We start from the raw sequence: 20965 nt of genomic DNA, 5'->3' as shown, positions 1-20965 counted from the left end.
CTGATCGGAATTGTGTTAATTGTGAGAAAGGAGAGGGACCAGCGTGTGATATGTGCCGGGAAGTTTATTAAAGTTTCTGTGTTTTTGTCGAGTTGTTAATTGTTTGTATTCGTAACTACAGCTGAACCCAGAGACACCTTGACGTAAGTGAGCCAAAAGTATAGATATAGTAGAGGGCTGTAACAGCCTTAAATCATCGTTTTGTTGAAACCTGGCCATAAAACATCGCTTTGTTGAAACCTGGCCATAAAACATCGCTTTGTCGAAACCTGGCCATAAAACATCGCTTTGTTGAAACCTGACCATAAAACATCGCTTTGTTGAACCCTAACCTGGCCTTAAAACATCGCTTTGTTGAAACCTGGCCATAAAACATCGCTTTGTTGTACCCTAACCTGGCCTTAAAATATCGCTTTGTTGAAACCTGGCAGTAAAACATCGCTTTGTTGAAACCTGACCATAAAACATCGCTTTGTTGAACCCTAACCTGGCCATAAAACATCGCTTTGTTGAAACCTGGCCATAAAACATCGCTTTGTTGACACCTGGCCATAAAACATCGCTTTGTTGAACCCTAACCTGGCCATAAAACATCGCTTTGTTGAAACCTGGCCATAAAACATCGCTTTGTTGAAACCTGGCCATAAAACATCGCTTTGTTGAACCCTAACCTGACCATAAAACATCGCTTTGTCAAACCCTAACATGGCCATAAAACACCGCTTTGTTGAAACCTGACCATAAAACATAGCTTTGTTGAACCCTAACCTGGCCATAAAACATCGCTTTGTTGACACCTGGCCATAAAACATCGCTTTGTTGACACCTGGCCATAAAACATCGCTTTGTTGACACCTGGTCATAAAACATCGCTTTGTTGAAACCTGGCCATAAAACATCGCTTTGTTGAAACCTGGCAATAAAACATCGCTTTGTTGACACCTGGCCACAAAACATCGCTTTGTTGACACCTGGCCATGAAACATCGTTTTGTTGAACCCTAACCTGGTCATAAAACATCGCTTTGTTGACATCTGGCCATAAAGCATCGTTTTGTTGAACCCTAACCTGGTCATAAAACATCGCTTTGTTGTACCCTAACCTGGTCATAAAACATCGCTTTGTTGAACCCTAAAATGGCCATAAAACATCGCTTTGTTGACACCTGGCCATAAAACATCGTTTTGTTGAACCCTAAAATGGCCATAAAACATCGCTTTGTTGACACCTGGCCATAAAACATCGTTTTGTTGAACCCTAACCTGGTCATAAAACATCGCTTTGTTGTACCCTAACCTGGTCATAAAACATCGCTTTGTTGAACCCTAAAATGGCCATAAAACATCGCTTTGTTGACACCTGGCCATAAAACATCGTTTTGTTGAACCCTAAAATGGCCATAAAACATCGCTTTGTTGAAACCTGGCCATAAAACATCGCTTTGTTGAAACCTGGCCATAAAACATCGTTTTGTTGAACCCTAACCTGGTCATAAAACATCGCTTTGTTGAACCCTGGCCATAAAACATCGTTTTGTTGAACCCTAACCTGGTCATAAAACATCGCTTTGTTGAACCCTAACCTGGTCATAAAACATCGCTTTGTTGTGCCCTAACCTGGCCATAAAACATCGTTTTGTTGAACCCTAACCTGGCCATAAAACATCGTTTTGTTGAACCCTAACCTGGTCATAAAACATCGTTTTGTTGAACCCTAACCTGGTCATAAAACATCGTTTTGTTGTGCCCTAACCTGGTCAAAAAACATCGTTTTGTTGAACCCTAACCTGGTCATAAAACATCGCTTTGTTGAACCCTAACCTGGCCATAAAACATCGTTTTGTTGTGCCCTAACCTGGTCAAAAAACATCGTTTTGTTGACACCTGGCCATAAAACATCGTTTTGTTGACACCTGGCCATAAAAAATCATTTTGTGGAACCCTAACCTGGTCATAAAACATCGCTTTGTTGAACCCTGGCCATAAAACATCGCTTTGTTGAAACCTGGCCATAAAACATCGCTTTGTTGAAACCTGGCCATAAAACATCGCTTTGTTGAAACCTGACCATAAAACATCGCTTTGTTGAACCCTAACCTGGCCTTAAAACATCGCTTTGTTGAAACCTGGCCATAAAACATCGCTTTGTTGTACCCTAACCTGGCCTTAAAATATCGCTTTGTTGAAACCTGGCAGTAAAACATCGCTTTGTTGAAACCTGACCATAAAACATCGCTTTGTTGAACCCTAACCTGGCCATAAAACATCGCTTTGTTGAAACCTGGCCATAAAACATCGCTTTGTTGACACCTGGCCATAAAACATCGCTTTGTTGAACCCTAACCTGGCCATAAAACATCGCTTTGTTGAAACCTGGCCATAAAACATCGCTTTGTTGAAACCTGGCCATAAAACATCGCTTTGTTGAACCCTAACCTGACCATAAAACATCGCTTTGTCAAACCCTAACATGGCCATAAAACACCGCTTTGTTGAAACCTGACCATAAAACATAGCTTTGTTGAACCCTAACCTGGCCATAAAACATCGCTTTGTTGACACCTGGCCATAAAACATCGCTTTGTTGACACCTGGCCATAAAACATCGCTTTGTTGACACCTGGTCATAAAACATCGCTTTGTTGAAACCTGGCCATAAAACATCGCTTTGTTGACACCTGGCCATAAAACATCGTTTTGTTGAACCCTAAAATGGCCATAAAACATCGCTTTGTTGAAACCTGGCCATAAAACATCGCTTTGTTGAAACCTGGCCATAAAACATCGTTTTGTTGAACCCTAACCTGGTCATAAAACATCGCTTTGTTGAACCCTGGCCATAAAACATCGTTTTGTTGAACCCTAACCTGGTCATAAAACATCGCTTTGTTGAACCCTAACCTGGTCATAAAACATCGCTTTGTTGTGCCCTAACCTGGCCATAAAACATCGTTTTGTTGAACCCTAACCTGGCCATAAAACATCGTTTTGTTGAACCCTAACCTGGTCATAAAACATCGTTTTGTTGAACCCTAACCTGGTCATAAAACATCGTTTTGTTGTGCCCTAACCTGGTCAAAAAACATCGTTTTGTTGAACCCTAACCTGGTCATAAAACATCGCTTTGTTGAACCCTAACCTGGCCATAAAACATCGTTTTGTTGTGCCCTAACCTGGTCAAAAAACATCGTTTTGTTGACACCTGGCCATAAAACATCGTTTTGTTGACACCTGGCCATAAAAAATCATTTTGTGGAACCCTAACCTGGTCATAAAACATCGCTTTGTTGAACCCTGGCCATAAAACATCATTTTGTTGAACCATAACCTGGTCATAAAACATTGTTTTGTTGTACCCTAACCTAGTCATAAAACATCGTTTTGTTGACACCTGGCCATAAAACATCGTTTTGTAAAACCCTAACCTGGTCACAAAACATCGCTTTGTTGAACCCTGGCCATAAAACATCATTTTGTTGAACCCTAACCTGGTCATAAAACATTGTTTTGTTGTACCCTAACCTAGTCATAAAACATCGATTTGTTGACACCTGTTCATAAAACATCGTTTTACGGAACCCTAACCTGGCCATAACACATCGCTTTGTTGAACCCTGGCCTTAAAACATAGCTTTGTTGAACCCTAACCTGGCCATAAAACATCATTTTGTTGACAAGTGGCCATAAAAATAGTTTTGTTGAACCATAACCTGGCCATAAAAAATCGCTTTGTTGAACCCTATCCTGGCCATAAAACATCGTTTTGTTGAACCCTAGCTTGGCAATAAAACATCGTTTTGTTGACACCTTGCCATAAAACATCGTTTTCTTGAACCCTAATCTGGCCATAAAACATCGTTTTGTTGACACCTGGCCATAAAACATCGTTTTGTTGACACCTGGTCATAAAACATTGCTTTGTTGAACCCTAACCTGGTCATAAAACATCGCTTTGTTGACACCTGGTCATAAAACATTGCTTTGTTGAACCCTAACCTGGTCATAAAACATCGTTTTGTTGAAACCTGGTCATAAAACATCGCTTTGATGAACCCTAACCTGGTCATAAAACATCGTTTTGTTGACACCTGGTCATAAAACATCGCTTTGTTGAACCCTAACCTGGTCAAAAAAAATTTCGCTTTGTTGACACCTGGTAATTAAACATCGATTTGTTGAACCCTAACCTGGCCATAAAACATCGCTTTGTTGAACCCTAACCTGGTCATAAAACATCGCTTTGTTGACACCTGGTCATAAAACATTGCTTTGTTGAACCCTAACCTGGTCATAAAACATCGTTTTGTTGAAACCTGGTCATAAAACATCGCTTTGTTGAACCCTAACCTGGTCATAAAACATCGTTTTGTTGACACCTTGTCATAAAACATCGCTTTGTTGAACCCTAACCTGGTCATAAAACATCGCTTTGTTGACACCTGGTCATTAAACATCGTTTTGTTGTGCCCTAACCTGGTCATTAAACATCGTTTTGTTGAACCCTAACCTGGTCATAAAACATCGCTTTGTTGAACCCTAACCTGGTCATAAAACATCGTTTTGTTGTGCCCTAACCTGGTCATAAAACATCGTTTTGTTGTGCCCTAACCTGGTCATAAAACATCGTTTTGTTGAACCCTAACCTGGTCATAAAACATCGCTTTGTTGAACCCTAACCTGGTCATAAAACATCGTTTTGTTGACACCTGGCCATAAAACATCGTTTTGTTGTGCCCTAACCTGGTCATAAAACATCGTTTTGTTGTGCCCTAACCTGGTCATAAAACATCGTTTTGTTGACACCTGGCCATAAAACATCGTTTTGTTGTGCCCTAACCTGGTCATAAAACATCGTTTTGTTGAACCCTAACCTGGTCATAAAACATCGTTTTGTTGACACCTGGCCATAAAACATCGTTTTGTTGTGCCCTAACCTGGTCATAAAACATCGTTTTGTTGTGCCCTAACCTGGTCATAAAACATCGTTTTGTTGACACCTGGCCATAAAACATCGTTTTGTTGACACCTGGCCATAAAACATCGTTTTGTTGACAACTGGCCATAAAACATCGTTTTGTTGACACCTGGCCATAAAACATCGTTTTGTTGACACCTGGCCATAAAACATCGTTTTGTTGACACCTGGCCATAAAACATCGTTTTGTTGACACCTGGTCATAAAACATCGCTTTGTTGAAACCTGGTCATTAAACATCGTTTTGTTGAACCCTAATCTGGCCATAAAACATTGCTTTGTTGTACCCTAACCTGGTCATAAAACATCGTTTTGTTGAACCCCAACCTGGCTATAAAACATCGCTTTGTTGAACCCTAACCTGGCCATAAAACATCGTTTTGTTGTGCCCTAACCTGGTCATAAAACATCGTTTTGTTGACACCTGGCCATAAAACATCGTTTTGTTGAACCCTAACCTGGTCATAAAACATCGCTTTGTTGAACCCTGGCCATAAAACATCGTTTTGTTGAACCCTAACCTGGTCATAAAACATCGCTTTGTTGAACCCTAACCTGGTCATAAAACATCGCTTTGTTGTGCCCTAACCTGGCCATAAAACATCGTTTTGTTGAACCCTAACCTGGCCATAAAACATCGTTTTGTTGAACCCTAACCTGGTCATAAAACATCGTTTTGTTGTGCCCTAACCTGGTCAAAAAACATCGTTTTGTTGTGCCCTAACCTGGTCAAAAAACATCGTTTTGTTGACACCTGGCCATAAAACATCGTTTTGTGGAACCCTAACCTGGTCACAAAACATCGCTTTGTTGAACCCTGGCCATAAAACATCATTTTGTTGAACCCTAACCTGGTCATAAAACATTGTTTTGTTGTACCCTAACCTAGTCATAAAACATCGTTTTGTTGACACCTGTCCATAAAACATCGTTTTACGGAACCCTAACCTGGCCATAACACATCGCTTTGTTGAACCCTGGCCTTAAAACATAGCTTTGTTGAACCCTAACCTGGCCATAAAACATCGTTTTGTTGACACCTGGCCATAAAAATAGTTTTGTTGAACCATAACCTGGCCATAAAACATCGCTTTGTTGAACCCTAACCTGGCCATAAAACATCGCTTTGTTGTACCCTAACCTGGCCATAAAACATCGCTTTGTTGAAACCTGGCCATAAAACATCGCTTTGTTGAAACCTGGCCATAAAACATCGCTTTTTTGAAACCTGGCCATAAAACATCGCTTTGTTGAAACCTGGCCATAAAACATCGCTTTGTTGAAGCCTGGCCATAAAACATCGCTTTTTTTAAACCTGGCCTTAAAACATCGCTTTGTTCACCCTAACCTGGTCTTAAAACATTGCTTTTTTGAACCCTAACCTGGTCTTAAAACATCGCTTTGTTGAAAGTAGCTCTCATTTCAACATTTTCTTAATCTTCAGAATTTTAAGGGAGGGGGGTGATAAACGAGTTAGTCAAGGACACCTTACCAAACGAAAGCTCTCTCTCTCTCGGTCTTTCATTCTCTTTCTCTCTCTCTCTCTTTTCACACACACACACACACACTTTATTATCTACTGATAACTTAACAGTCTGATGGTCTCTTCCGATGTTTTGACTACTAATCCCTTGCGTGACACTAAAATTGTATTGACAGGACATTTGCGGCAACAACAAAATGGACTCAGATTTCCAATCTCAATTTTCAAGATGAAGAGCACTATTTGGATGAGTGGACACAGACTCCGTGTACCTGGCTTCCTCAAGTGCTCAGACAACTTTCGAGCCGACTAAGTACCAATCGTATGGTGAGCGAGAGGAATTCTTTCAAGCCCACTGACACCAGGAAAGATTCAATACCAATCAAGCTGGAAATCTTGGACGTCAAGAAAGATTCGCTGCTGGATTCGACAACGAAAGATTTCATCAGTGAGATGAGTTCGTCGCAAGGAATTAAAAAAGTTTCCATTCGAGATCATCTGGAAATATTAGAAGCGAAAGAAAGAAAGTTTTCTGACACTATGTCCAGAGGGAGCATTTTTTCAACCGATATGACCTTTGACCTTCTAACGGACACTGTGGAAGGCAAGCAATATCTTAATGAAAGGAAACTTTCTACTTTTGTCAATGTTGAGATAGATAGATAAATAGATAGATAGATAAATAGATAGATAGATAGATAGATAGATAGATAAAAAATAGATAGAAAGATAGAAAGATAGAAAGATGGATAGATAGATAGAAAGATAGATAGAGATAATAAATAGATAGATAGATAGATAGATAGATAAATAGATAGATAGATAGATAGATAAATAGATAGATAGATAGATAGAAAGATTGATAGAGATAATAAATAGATAAATAGATAGATAGATACATAGATAGATAGATAGACAGAAAGTAGATAGATAGATAATAAATAAATAGATAGATAATAAATAGATACAAAGATAGATAGATAGATAGATAAATAGATAAATAGATAGATAATAAATAGATAGATAATAAATAGATAGATAGATACATAGATAAATAGATAGATAGATAGATAAAAAGATAGAAGATAGATAGATAATAAATAGATAGATAAATAGATAGATAGATAGATAATAAATAGATAGATAGATAGATAGATAATAAATAGATAGATAGATAGATAGATAGATAATAAATAGATAGATAGATAGATAATAAATAGATAGATAGATAATAAATAGATAGATAGATAGATAATAGATAGATAGATAATAGAGAGATAGATAGATAGATAGATAGATAGATAATAAATAGATAGAAAGATAGAAAGATAAATAGATAGATAGATAGATAGATAGATAGATAATAGATAGATAGATAGATAGATAAATAGATAGATAGATTATATATATATATATATATATATATATATATATATATATATATATATATATATATATATATATATATATATATATATATATAGATAGATAGATAGATAAATAGATAGATAAATAGATAGATAGATAGATAGATATAGATAGATAGAAAGATAGATAGATAGATAATAGATAGATAGATAGATAGATAAGATAGATAAGATAGATAGATAGATAGATAGATAGATAGATAATAGATACATAGATACATAGATAGATAATAAATAGATAGAAAGATAGAAAGATAAATAGATAGATAGATAGATGGATAATAGATAGATAGATAGATAGATAGATAGTTAAATAGATAGATAGATAGATAGATGGATAGATAGATAATATATATATATATATATATATATATATATATATCTATATTATAAAGTAGATTGTGAGGGGTATGTATGTATGTATGTATGTTACTTATAGACATCAAAACCGCTTGACCAATCTTGATAAAACTAGGCAGGAATGTTCCTTGGGTATCAACTTAGACCGTAGTGTATGTATTGTAGCCCTAAAACAAACTTAAGACCCTCAAAAAAAATAAAGTTGTCCGACTCTATTAAAGCTATAGTATTTTATGGATCTAGGCCATGTCTACAATGTTGACATGAGAAAAGATAGAAAGGATTTAGACCTAGATCTAATTTTAAGAAATACACTTTGCGCAGATAGTTTTTTACTTTGACACATGAAAAGACAAAAGAAGATCCATTGATTTCATTAGATAATAAAATTAACCTTCAATTTTGTGTTTCAAAAGCATTTTTTACATTAATTAGTTCCTTATATCTGTGACTACAGATTTCCTGACGAACATTCTTTCATTAGACAATACCGTAATGAATCGCGTACTAAAAATTAATTCGTTTAATTGTTTACTTTATAATCCCATCCCTAGATCTAAAACTCTAATTCAACTCTAAGATGATAAAACTTCTCTTCGCACAGATAGTTTTATACTTTAACACATAAACATATTAATTAAAGTCCATTCATTTCATATTTTGATCAAATAAACATTAAAATTTGGTTTTCTAAAGCTACATTCGCTTACGAAAGCTGCGAAGCCGAGTTGAGATAGGCCTAGATCTATATTCATTCACGAATCGCGTACTAAAAATTATTTCGTTTAATTGTTCACTTTATAATCCCATTTATTTAACAAAGCTATCGCTCTTTTCGTTTTTAATAGATAAGAATGTATCGACTTCGGGTAAACCATTTTCGCAAAAATAATTTTATTTTCGTAGCGAAAGAGAAATAACGTGAAAGGATCATTAGCTACGTTTAACATACATTTAAATCCAATCCACTAGATTATTCAAAAGCAAATGTTTTAATTTTAAAAAATGGATTTAAGCCTATTAGCTATTTTGATTTGATAGCTTCATTCACACTATTTTTACATTGACACATTCGCTTTACTTATTACATTATTATTTCGTTTAATTGTTTACAAAACACTCTCAGTGACTATATCGACAGTAATGCGCAAATAAAGACCCGCGGGTCGCGGGTAACATATGTCTAGTATATATATATATATATAGATAGATAGATAGATGGATAGATAGATAGATAGATATAGATAGATAGATAGATAGATAAATAGATAGATAGATAGATAGATAGATATAGATAGATAGATAGATAAATAGATAGATAGATAGATAGATATAGATAGATAGATAAATAGATAGATAGATAGATAGATAAATAGATAGATAGATAGATAGATAGATAGATAGATAGATAGATATAGATAGATAAATAGATAGATAGATAGATAGATAAAAAGATAGATAGATAGATAAATAGATAGATAGATAGATAGATAAATAGATAGATAGATAGATATAGATAGATAGATAGATAGATAGATAATAGATAGTATAGATAGATAGATAGATAGATAGATAAATAGATAGATAGATAGCTAGATAGATAAATAGATAGATAGATAGATAGATAGATAATAGATAGATAGATAGATAGATAGATAGATAGATAGATATAGATAGATAGATAGATAGATAGATAGATAGATAGATAGATAGATATAGATAAATAGATAGATAGATAGATAGATAAATAGATAGATAGATAGATAGATAGATAGATATAGATAGATAGATAGATAGATAGATAGATAGATAGATAGATAGATAAATAGATAGATAAATAGATAGATAGATAGATAGATAGATAGATAGATATAGATAGATAGATAATAGATAGTATAGATAGATAGATAGATAAATAGATAGATAGATAGATAGATAAATAGATAGATAGATAGATAGATAATAGATAGATAGATAGATAGATAGATAGATAGATAGATAGATAGATAGATAGATAGATAAATAGATAGATAGATAGATAGACAGATAGATAGATAGATATAGATAGATAGATAGATAGATAGATAGATAGATAGATATAGATAGATAGATAAATAGATAGATAGATAGATAGATAGATAGATAGATAAATAGATAGATAGATAGATAGATAGATAGATAGATAGATAGATAGATAGATAGATAGATAGATAGATATAGATAGATAGATAGATATAGATAGATAGATAGATAGATAGATAGATAGATAGATAGATAGATAGATAGATAGATGAAATAATTTGAGCATAATTGTTTTCTTTCTCTCAGCACCTAAACTGAAACTTGTAAGTAATTGTAAACATGTCAGATATTTAGTTAGGGACAACGGTTGGGGAATAACCTCAAGCTCCCTTGGAACGTTCATAGAACATGGTGACTGTAACTTCAGGTAGAGTTCTACAAAAACCCGCAAAGCTACAGTATATGCAATTAACTAAAAAACTTGATGTATTGTTAAGGCTCTTACGCGATGTCGAATACAACCAATGAAATAAACAGGAGTTAACCTTCAAACTAATTCAGTAACACTGGCGAAAGGGCGAAACAATCAATATAGGTAGTCGACGCTAGTGTTGAACATCAAACACTTTTAATACTCAAGAAGGGAACCGTCGAATGTCATCTACTTCTAGCTGTCTATAGAATGCTTCTTATTCCTACTGTGATAAGAAAAGCGTCTTGTTTATAGCGTCTCCTAAAGTGTTTCCATTTTTTAAAGTTATATCACGTCATCGTCACTAAGTAAAAACTTTCCCCCTATTCCCGAAACAAATAACTAATTCCTAATCGTGTCATAACAGTATATATCTAACAAAAAACAAACAAACAACTTTCCTTTACCTTTTCCACGCGACGTTTATCGTTATTGCCAGAAGAAACTCACTTTCTACACACTTGATTTCAGTACACACACGATAATGAAGCATAACTATTAAAAACATCAAGAAACTGTAGTCAGTAAGTGAATTCTTTCAATCTCAAATAGTGCACCGGGAAATGAGTTTAAAAGATCAATACATTCACATTATTGGTTAATTCCCCTTTGACCACCTGGGCGCATTCTCAGCTTTTGATGTCTTCAGGTCGCTGTCTCTTCCAATGACACGATCGATTCATCTGACCGTCCCAGTCCATTTGATAACCCCGTCCTTTGATAACCCCGTCTTGTCTTTTGTCCCAGTCCATTTGATAACCCCGTCTTGTCTTTTGTCCCAGTCCATTTGATAACCCCAGTCCATTTGATAACCCCGTCCATTTGATAACCCCGTCTTGTCCTTTGTCCCAGGTCACTGTTTTCAGCCAGAAACTTAACTTTTATCCTAACATTGGCTGTTTTATCCACCAAACACATCTCTTAGCAGTTTAGTCAATCATAGGGAACATTGTTGACCTTTGATTTGAAAGGGTTCTTCTGCCCGCCTAAATCTGAATAGAGTCGCGTTCCAAATGTTTCAGGCGTCAGTTCTCTAGCCCCATGCCAATCAAATCTCGCCATCTTCTCCCAATTCATTGCAACATCCTACAAAGTTATAATGTATCTGACATATGACATATAGTGTTCAGTTTTATAGTATGTCACTGTATGTCACTAGTGAAGTATATTATATGGTTTTATGTACTTTTATTCTTACAAATTGAGGCCTTATAACTGACTTGATTAAGTATTAATGTTTATGTGTAATTTCTCGTGAGAAAGCTTTTTTTTTTACTTGAATTATTATACCACGTGTATGTTAGTTTCATATGTACAGATCTGTCTGATTTCTTGAAACGACATCAGCCATAGGTTAACATCATGGGTCATTCTGACATGTTCTAGTAAAACCATATATATTTGTTCATTTTTATTTCTGTATTGCGGCTGATCGCCCTTGTCGGCACTGCCTTTTCATACCATGTGTAGGGTCCGGGCACTATCTTTTATCATGCTGTTATCGCCCTTGCTGTATGCATTTGTTCACACTAATATACCTTCTAATTAAACTTATTGAATCCCATTGACTCTTATTGTGTATGTTTAGTCTATATTTCTTTGTGCCTATCTGACTCTCTGTGCCTATCTGACTCTCTGTGCCTATCTGACTCTCTGTGCCTATCTGACTCTCTGTGCCTATCTGACTCTCTGTGCCTATCTGACTCTCTGTGCCTATCTGACTCTCTGTGCCTATCTGACTCTCTGTGCCTATCTGACTCTCTGTGCCTATCTGACTCTCTGTGCCTATCTGACTCTCTGTGCCTATATGATTTTCTGTGCCTTTCTGATTGATTGCACCAGACATGAGATCACACCTTATTTGTTGAAATGAAGTTTGTATTTACACCTGGAGTTGATTCTCAGCTTTCCCTAACCCTAACTTCTTCCCTCAAGAGCATCGAACTCCTCCTGCCTCCACATCGTTCTGGTGATTTTATCCCAGCCACCGCTGTTTCCCCCCTACACCACAAAGGCATGTAAGAACTGGAAGGCCATCTACTAACGAGACTAATCTCCATCTCAACTGCAATCTTCAGTTGGAACTGACGCCATTGAAACTTACGCTAATAGGCTTGACACCTCTGAGATGATAAAAACTGAACACTGAGAGTCAAATAGCACACACACACACACACATAATACCATCAGCAGTTACGTGATGTCATTGACACTTATATACATATGATAGGGTTGTACCGGATGGTAAAAAATGATATGCGGTCGAAGCTGGATACCTACATGTCTTGTTATCAACTCGTGTCACTGGACATTGGGCACAATTCTAAATAACATACCTATAGTCATGTTCTAATTTTTTTTTCGGCCGGAGTGACCGGATTGTGAAAAATGTACGGATATTCGGCGGAACAGAGCTACTATCCGGTACATCCTCAATATATATATATATATATTATATTTAGCATTTCTTCTTACTATCGCTATCTCCCATTTTTACAATTTCATTTATTTAATATTTGTGTCAATTTCAACTATTGTTTGTGTGATTGTGCGCTGATTCGCTGTTAGAACCACTAGACCTAACAGCGCCATCTATAAACAAACGAATTAATTGAACTTAATTTACAGCAACGTCACAGATGTTTTCATTTCCTCCTGTAGCCCTACACTGAAGGCGTGTTTGACCTGCTGGACATCCCACTTGATGACATGGGCAATCCCATTGGACAGACGACAGGATTTTGTGAATGGTGTGGTAGGTCCAACACGAGGTCATTTGAAATTTTAGAGGGAAATGTTTCCAGTTTGGAAATAAACATTTTAAAAAAATTTAGTTAAATCTGTTTGACATCAAGTTAACATACTAGTTTTATAAACGTCGACCGGCGGCGTAGCATACGCCGCTATTTTGCAGGGCCAACCTTAGGCCACTGCAACCTATGCGACCGCAGTGGGCCCAGCACTTTTATAGGACTCGCGCTAATTTTAGGTGCATAAATTATTAAATTAAAACATTTTATAACTTATAACAGATTTCCCGCGGCCTCCTGTCGATTTAACAGGAGGTCCTGGAAATCTCCTGAAATTGCAAAATATACGAAAAAGTCCTGGAAAAATCCGGAAATTATTAAAATCTTTTGAAAACTCATACCAATCTCCTGAAATATTTAGACGAAAATTGTCTTTTTTTTTCACTCTTAAATTACCTAGGATAACTCCCTCCGTCCGAGTTGCAAAAATAAAAGAGTGATCTTTCCATTGTGTCCAAACTCTTGAGGGTGCTCTGTCGCTTTGATAGTTACTACAGAGTAGATTACCCCCCGCCCCTTTTTATTTTAACGTGAGGTAGAAATACAAAACAAAAAGAGTGATATTGCAACGGTCCCTGCTAGGTTGTGACGACGTGTTCTCTCCCCTCTTGTTTTCTCGTGGACTATCCGCAGAGTGATCTTTCCTTTACTCCTTACTACTCGTTTAAATCGTTGAGGGAAGAAGAGAATTATATATATCGATTATATCTGACCTGTCGTAAGGGTCGGACTAGCTGTATGGACATTCTTGCTACTTCCTGCTGGGCCGGTACCCAATGGGCCAGTGATACCACTACTAAATGGGCTGATTCGGATGGCAGAAAGGCTTGTACAAGATTTCATAGTTTTCTTCTTACAAGAAGACACAAAGTACGTCGTGATTGGCTCTTACCTTCTATAAAAAGAACCTAAATGACCTAACAAGTGATGGAAGATCAATAAAAGATAAAAACCCGTTTAGGCTTGACATCCGCTGAGGACAATCTGGAACAATAACATCATCTTTCTAGTCAAATGAAAGCTGTATTCTTCCTTAATGGTTTCTCACACCGAGACTGAAAGAAGAATACAAGAGAATAAATGCTGGGTATCTGATACCAGGAAAAGAAGACCAATGAGTTAGTCAACACTTTGGCTGGCAAAAGGAAGTAACCACTAAATACTGTGAAGAGGCGAACCTTTTGTATCACAAACTCAAAATCGGCCCCCGAAGTGGTTCACCCAGGCAAGTAAAAAAGCAGGTTTCAATATTTTCAGAAAGTACATCAGGATGAAATCTATCAAAAACATATGACAGAGAAGAATGGAGAAAGAAGTTTGACAGATCTTGTGTGGTGCCCCAGCGGTCCAGCAGACCATGTGAAGCTAGATGTGAACCTGGCCTAACTAATGTCTTATAATGAATATCTAATTGATCTATTTGTTTTGTAAAGGGTCAATCTCTTGTTCAAATCCTCAAGAAAAACATATTTCCGTGAAAAAAAAAAAGTTAAGTGTAGTGTATATGCTTCATTGTATTGCAGTTCGATAATGTGAGAAAGTACTTATTAATTGTTGTTCTAAATTATATCTAACTTATATGCATACGAAAAAAGTTTTTTTCTCTTTAAAAAAACGAAAACTCTTTTTGTGTGTTAATGTAGTAGTTAGTATGACATGGCTGGCTACCCACCTAGGAGAAGGAAAACTCTGAATTCAAACCTCTGTTGCCTTGCAGCTATACCCAATCATGGGAAAGGCTTCGGGAGTCAACCCTGAGTAAAAATCAGGAGCTGGCGACCCTAAGGCAGTTTGTAGCACCCAGTGCTACACTCTGGCAGAACCTGCGACGCCGCTGACCCCAAACTGTATCGGCACTGCCGTTCCTTTGGATACATCAGCTGCGTGGAGAGGGGGTAACTGATGTGTGGGCGACATCGTTCCGACCACAGCTAATGCCCAGACGCATCTATAGTAATTTAATAATAATAATTTATTTATAAAGCGCTGTTAACAAACAAAATGTAGGCTCGAGGCGCTGTAATAACATCCATGAGATGATCCATATCGCTTCGCGACTGAAGGAAGCCATAGTCTAGTAGGACAGAACTTATTTTACTTAGCAATACAAATGGAATAAACAATTTTTTTTTGACAAAATCTGAAACCGTTTGCATAAATATGTTTCAAATATACCGGATGTATCCTCCCCTTCTAAAGAGCCTCCCGTGTTTGTTACTATTAATAGTAAATATTTGTAAAAGTGGTTTATTTTTATGAAAAAACTGCTTGCATAAGTGATGTAAAAAAATAGATTTTTCGCTTTCAGAAAAGAAAAAAGTAGCCGTTGCATCAGAACTTTGAATGGTCTAAAATATTATGGTGTAAGATTTTCACTATCTTTTCTAGTTTACTAGATCTAAACGGGACAGACGGACAGACATTCCACACAAAACTAATAGCGTCTTCTCCCCTTTCGGGGGCCGCTAAAAATAGAGTACTTTTAAATTTTATCTAATTTTCCTACTTTAAAAAAACGTTACAATTATTTAATATGCCATTTAAGTTTTATACAAATATTTTGTATGTTTGTGAGTCCTAAATAAGAGTGTTCACTAAACAGGCTTTGTAGATTTGCATTTGGTTTATCATGGTCAGTTTAGTATTTTCTAAGACATGCTTAGATTGGTTTTTCAATCTTGTGCTAACAGTAGTCAGGGTCAGCCTTGGGTAATTAGAGGTCCCAAAATGAAATAGAAACTAAAAATAAACAGCAAAAAAAAAAAAAAAAAGACACAATTTATTTAAAGCCTGGTGACTCCAGCAATAAAGTTGGGCCCACGTATTGTTTCTCTAAAAAAATTGTTGTGAGTCTTCTGCGAGGTCCCCACCTATCGGAGGCCCAAGTCGGCTGCCTAGTTTGTCTATACCTAAGGCCGGCTTTGATGTAGCAACATCAGTGTAATGAAAAAAGCCTGAGACTAGCGCGTGCGTACCACTCAAATCAAAAGATCATCAGTGATCGTGCACTGGGTAGAGCATTACGAAAACTCGACCAGATGGTAGTTGATGTCTTTCTAAACGTTTTGTCTCAATTTTGGATGAATTAGATGAAACGCCCTCTGTAAAGGAATTTAGAACGCCATTGACAAACTTACATGTTGGAATGCAGCCGGTGGAGTTCCTGCAGAAACAAGGACAAGTTTTGGCCCCACCATTAAAGGGCGTTTTCTTTTCGGTTGTGATTGCCAGCGCCTTTAAATCCCCGGACAATGAAGTACATATTTATGGGGGTGCAGGAAGTTACCTACCTGGGATCAACTAAAAGACTTTAAAGTGACAAAAAAAAATTATTAGAAAAGCTTCTGCAGCAATGGTATTTAATAATAAGATAAAGATTATAGATTATAGCTTTTATATAGCGCTACTTTCAAGCTTATAGCAGGCTCAGGGCTCTACGGTGAAATCTCAGTTGTGGACCAGTGGGAGGAGGACCCGGGTATCTGGGAGACGGTTTTCCGTGGTGCCTTTAGGCGCTCAGGAAACAATTCTGCTCGAGTTGGGTGTCGAACCTCGAGCCCCATCATAGGTAGCCAAGCCAAGTGTACTTATCCTCTCGACCACGCTACTCAATTGATTTAAGGTAAAAAAAAAAATACGTGAAAAAAAGTTCGAAAAAAAAAGTAAAATTTTATAAACCGTCTAAATTTTGAGACTATTAAAATCTTTTTGTGGTTTGTGGAGCCCCTTGTGGAGTTCCCAGGGCTGTAGCCCCTCCTTTCCCGCCCTGCCTTGGGGCTATACGTCTTCGGGTATTTCCGCATGTAGGCATTCTTCATTCAAGAGTTTCATCAATTAATGTTCAGGAACATTTTGCGAATCGCTTTTTAACACTGACTGCAAAATGAATCATTGAAATATTATAAAGTCTAGTAGATCAATACATTTGTTTAAATCTAACATTCATTAGTTATTGATAAAAAATGAATCGCTCTGTAAGTTGTATAAAGGAGGTATTGTCTTAAACAAAAAGTAAATGTTTTTCTTGTTAATTATTACTAATATTCACATACATGAAAATAAGATATTACAGAGTTATCAATGCTGTCAGATATCAGTTGTTGTGTAGCTCTAAATGCTGTCAGATATCAGTTGTTGTGTAGCTCTAAATGCTGTCTGATATCAGTTGTTGTGTAGCTCTAAATGCTGTCATATTTCTCCCAGGTAACCATATTCTTCCAATACCGGATCCCTTTACTCTCAAGTCAGTCTGGGACAGAACCACTTTATACTGTTGTACCAAATACATGGACTTTGTGAATGAAATAAGCCTCCTAGAAGGAAAACTAGTGGTAATTGTATTTGAATTGTACTGACGTCTAGAGAGAAACAAGTTTAAAACATAATTGTGTATGTTAACTTTTTTTTCATGTGACAGAATCGGGCCAGAACACAATTGTGTCGTGAAAGTATCAGAAGTAACACATTGTTTCGTAAAAGTATCAGAAGAAGTAACACATTGTTTCGTAAAAGTATCAGAAGAAGTAACACATTGTTTCGTACAAGTATCAGAAGAAGTAACACATTGTTTCGTACAAGTATCAGAAGAAGTAACACATTGTATCGTAAAAGTATCAGAAGAAGTAACACATTGTATCGTAAAAGTATCAGAAGAAGTAACACATTGTATCGTAAAAGTATCAGAAGAAGTAACACATTGTTTCGTAAAAGTATCAGAAGAAGTAACACATTGTATCGTAAAAGTATCAGAAGAAGTAACACATTGTTTCGTAAAAGTATCAGAAGAAGTAACACATTGTATCGTAAAAGTATCAGAAGAAGTAACACATTGTTTCGTAAAAGTATCAGAAGAAGTAACACATTGTATCGTAAAAGTATCAGAAGAAGTAACACATTGTTTCGTAAAAGTATCAGAAGAAGTAACACATTGTATCGTGAAAGTATCAGAAGAAGTAACACATTGTATCGTACAAGTATCAGAAGAAGTAACACATTGTATCGTAAAAGTATCAGAAGAAGTAACACATTGTATCGTAAAAGTATCAGAAGAAGTAACACATTGTATCGTAAAAGTATCAGAAGAAGTAACACATTGTATCGTAAAAGTATCAGAAGAAGTAACACATTGTATCGTAAAAGTATCAGAAGAAGTAACACATTGTTTCGTAAAAGTATCAGAAGTAACACATTTACTAAAGTACAATGGCTTACGAGATTCACTTTTGCTACACCTTCACCTATCTTTTAGTCTGTTGGGGCACCACACAAGATTTGTCAACCGTCTTTCTCCATTCCTATCTGTCTTTTTGCGTTGGATAAAACCTCTTTCAATGGCAGGCCCGTTTATTCTCTTATGTTGTCTTCCCATCACTTTCTTTGTCTGCCTCATCTTCCTTTTCCTGGTACTGTTCCCTGAAAGAAGATCTTTGCAAGCTCCGAAAACCTTGTAATATGGTTATAGAGTTTTAGTTTGCGTTTTTTTAGCAGGTCATCGTGAGGTCCAGTCACTGTAGTAACACTGTCTTTAATCACTACGTTTGTAATGCGGTCTTTAAATGTGATACCTAGGATCCTTCTGTAGCATCTCAATTCCATTGCTAGGATCCTCCTCTCTAGCTCTGCAGTCCAAGACTCCAAGACTCGCGAGCATATAAGAATGTGGCCATGACCAGGGAGCGCATCAGTCTGACTTTGGTGTCGAGGGCTAAACCTTTGTCTTTCTATATTGTTTTGAGTTTTGCCAGTGCTGATGTGGACTGTGCAATTCAGGCCAGTAGTTCAGAAATTCAGATAAGCAACCAAACCCTAGAACAAGTGCAAACATATAAATACCTAGGTACAACCATCACGATCTCGGATTACGTTGAAACCTAGCACACTTATTCATAGCAAACAATTAGTTAATTAATTATTGGTAATTAATTATTTTGTTTGATATTGAATAAGGGAAATAGCTTGTACATTACTGATAGATATAGTTTTAAGGCGGAGTTATTTCCATTTAGAGAAGCTTTTTCTTTTAAAGAAAATATTTGTATAATATTTTGCTTGTTGTAAAAGTATGCCCTGTTTATGTCTTGGTAACGATAAGCAATAAATGATTGATTTTTTATTTGAGGCACATCGGCACAATTTAAGCCATGTCGTGCCTGCAGTCCCTTAAGGACTACTCTCTCTCTCTAAACAACAAGGGCCAGATTCTATACAGTCATATCATTAAAATCAAGGTCTATTCACAGTTAAAATAGTAAAGGTAGTAAAAATTTAAATATTTGGTAAAAATCTAATGTAAATAGTGCATGTTCACTTCCCGGATAAAGCCCAGTACCTTCCCAGGGTCGACATTATCAAATAGTGTATTTAAATTAGTGGCTCTAAAATATTTCGTCCTGACATCCTGGTATCTGGGGCAATCAACGAGGATATGTTCCACGGTGAGGCGAGAGTCATAGTACTCACAAAGTGGGGGCTCCTATCTCTTCAGTACAAAAGAGTGCGTGATGTAGGTGTGGCCAATCCTAAGTCTGGACATGGTCGTGCTCCCACGCCTTGTCAGACCCTTAGATGTGGGCCGCCACCTGACATCCGCCACAATCTGCCTGAGTTTACTGTGAGTCTCAGCCTCCCATCGGTTCTGCCACTCTCGATAGGTGGCAGAGGCAATACTTTGTCTCAGGTCCGAGTAGGGAATTTGGGTTCCTGACACCGCATGATTTAGGGCTCTCTTTGCTTCTCTGTCTACGGCTTCGTTTCCCTCAATGCCAACATGGGAGGGGACCCAGATGAAGGTGACATCCCTACGGTCGGCTGTTATTTGGTCCAACAGCTTCAGGCTCTTATGTACCAATGGGATGTCAGTCTTCATCCGCCCCAAAGCTTGCAATGCAGATTTGGAGTCGGAGCAGATTATAAATTTCCTCCTTTCTGATGCTTTTAAGGCCATAAGTGCAAGCAATATTGCGTGCAATTCGGCCGTAAAGATGGAGCAGCCATCGGGGAGTCTACGGGAGATTGTTTTGTTCCGAAAGGAGCAGGCACACGCGACCTTTCCCTCCATTTTGGATCCGTCTGTGTAGATGGTGCCACAGTCTCCGTAGCTCTCCTGCAGTTCCCTAAAGTGGACTTGTAGTATACTTGGGTCTGTATTTTCTTTTTTGAAATTAAGGAGGGATAAATTTAATTTGGGTTTATTCATTAGCCAAGGAGGATTCTGAGGGGTTTCTATTTTAGAGATTTGGTCAATGGGTGGGGTTAAATTTTTGATGGGTTCTCTCATTCGAAGGCCCAACGGCTGTATGACGTTAGGCCTTCTATTGTATAATTCTACCTCTGTGGGGTTAAATATGGAGTCAAAAGCAGGGTTCGTGGGGTTGGATTTTAGCTTGACTATATACTGCATTGCAAGCTTTTTCATTCT

The 20965-nt window shown here is 36.9% G+C and overlaps 1 protein-coding gene across 1 annotated transcript in view; it reads left to right on the top strand.

The window, feature by feature from the left end:
• Positions 1–20965, top strand: part of LOC106052011 (uncharacterized) — a 51921-nt gene that overhangs the window by 21275 nt on the left and 9681 nt on the right. Inside the window, exons 5-8 of the mRNA XM_056039943.1 lie at positions 6634–7061; positions 10573–10589; positions 13400–13493; positions 17752–17879. Of these exons, the coding sequence (XP_055895918.1) occupies positions 6634–7061; positions 10573–10589; positions 13400–13493; positions 17752–17879 (667 nt within the window). The remainder of the gene's footprint in view (positions 1–6633; positions 7062–10572; positions 10590–13399; positions 13494–17751; positions 17880–20965) is intronic.

The sequence above is a fragment of the Biomphalaria glabrata genome, chromosome 1 (genome assembly GCF_947242115.1).
Source record: "Biomphalaria glabrata chromosome 1, xgBioGlab47.1, whole genome shotgun sequence".
In the NCBI taxonomy this organism is placed as follows: domain Eukaryota; kingdom Metazoa; phylum Mollusca; class Gastropoda; family Planorbidae; genus Biomphalaria; species Biomphalaria glabrata.
The sequence above is the reverse complement of the archived record's forward strand: the minus strand, read 5'-3'. Positions and strand labels throughout refer to the sequence as shown.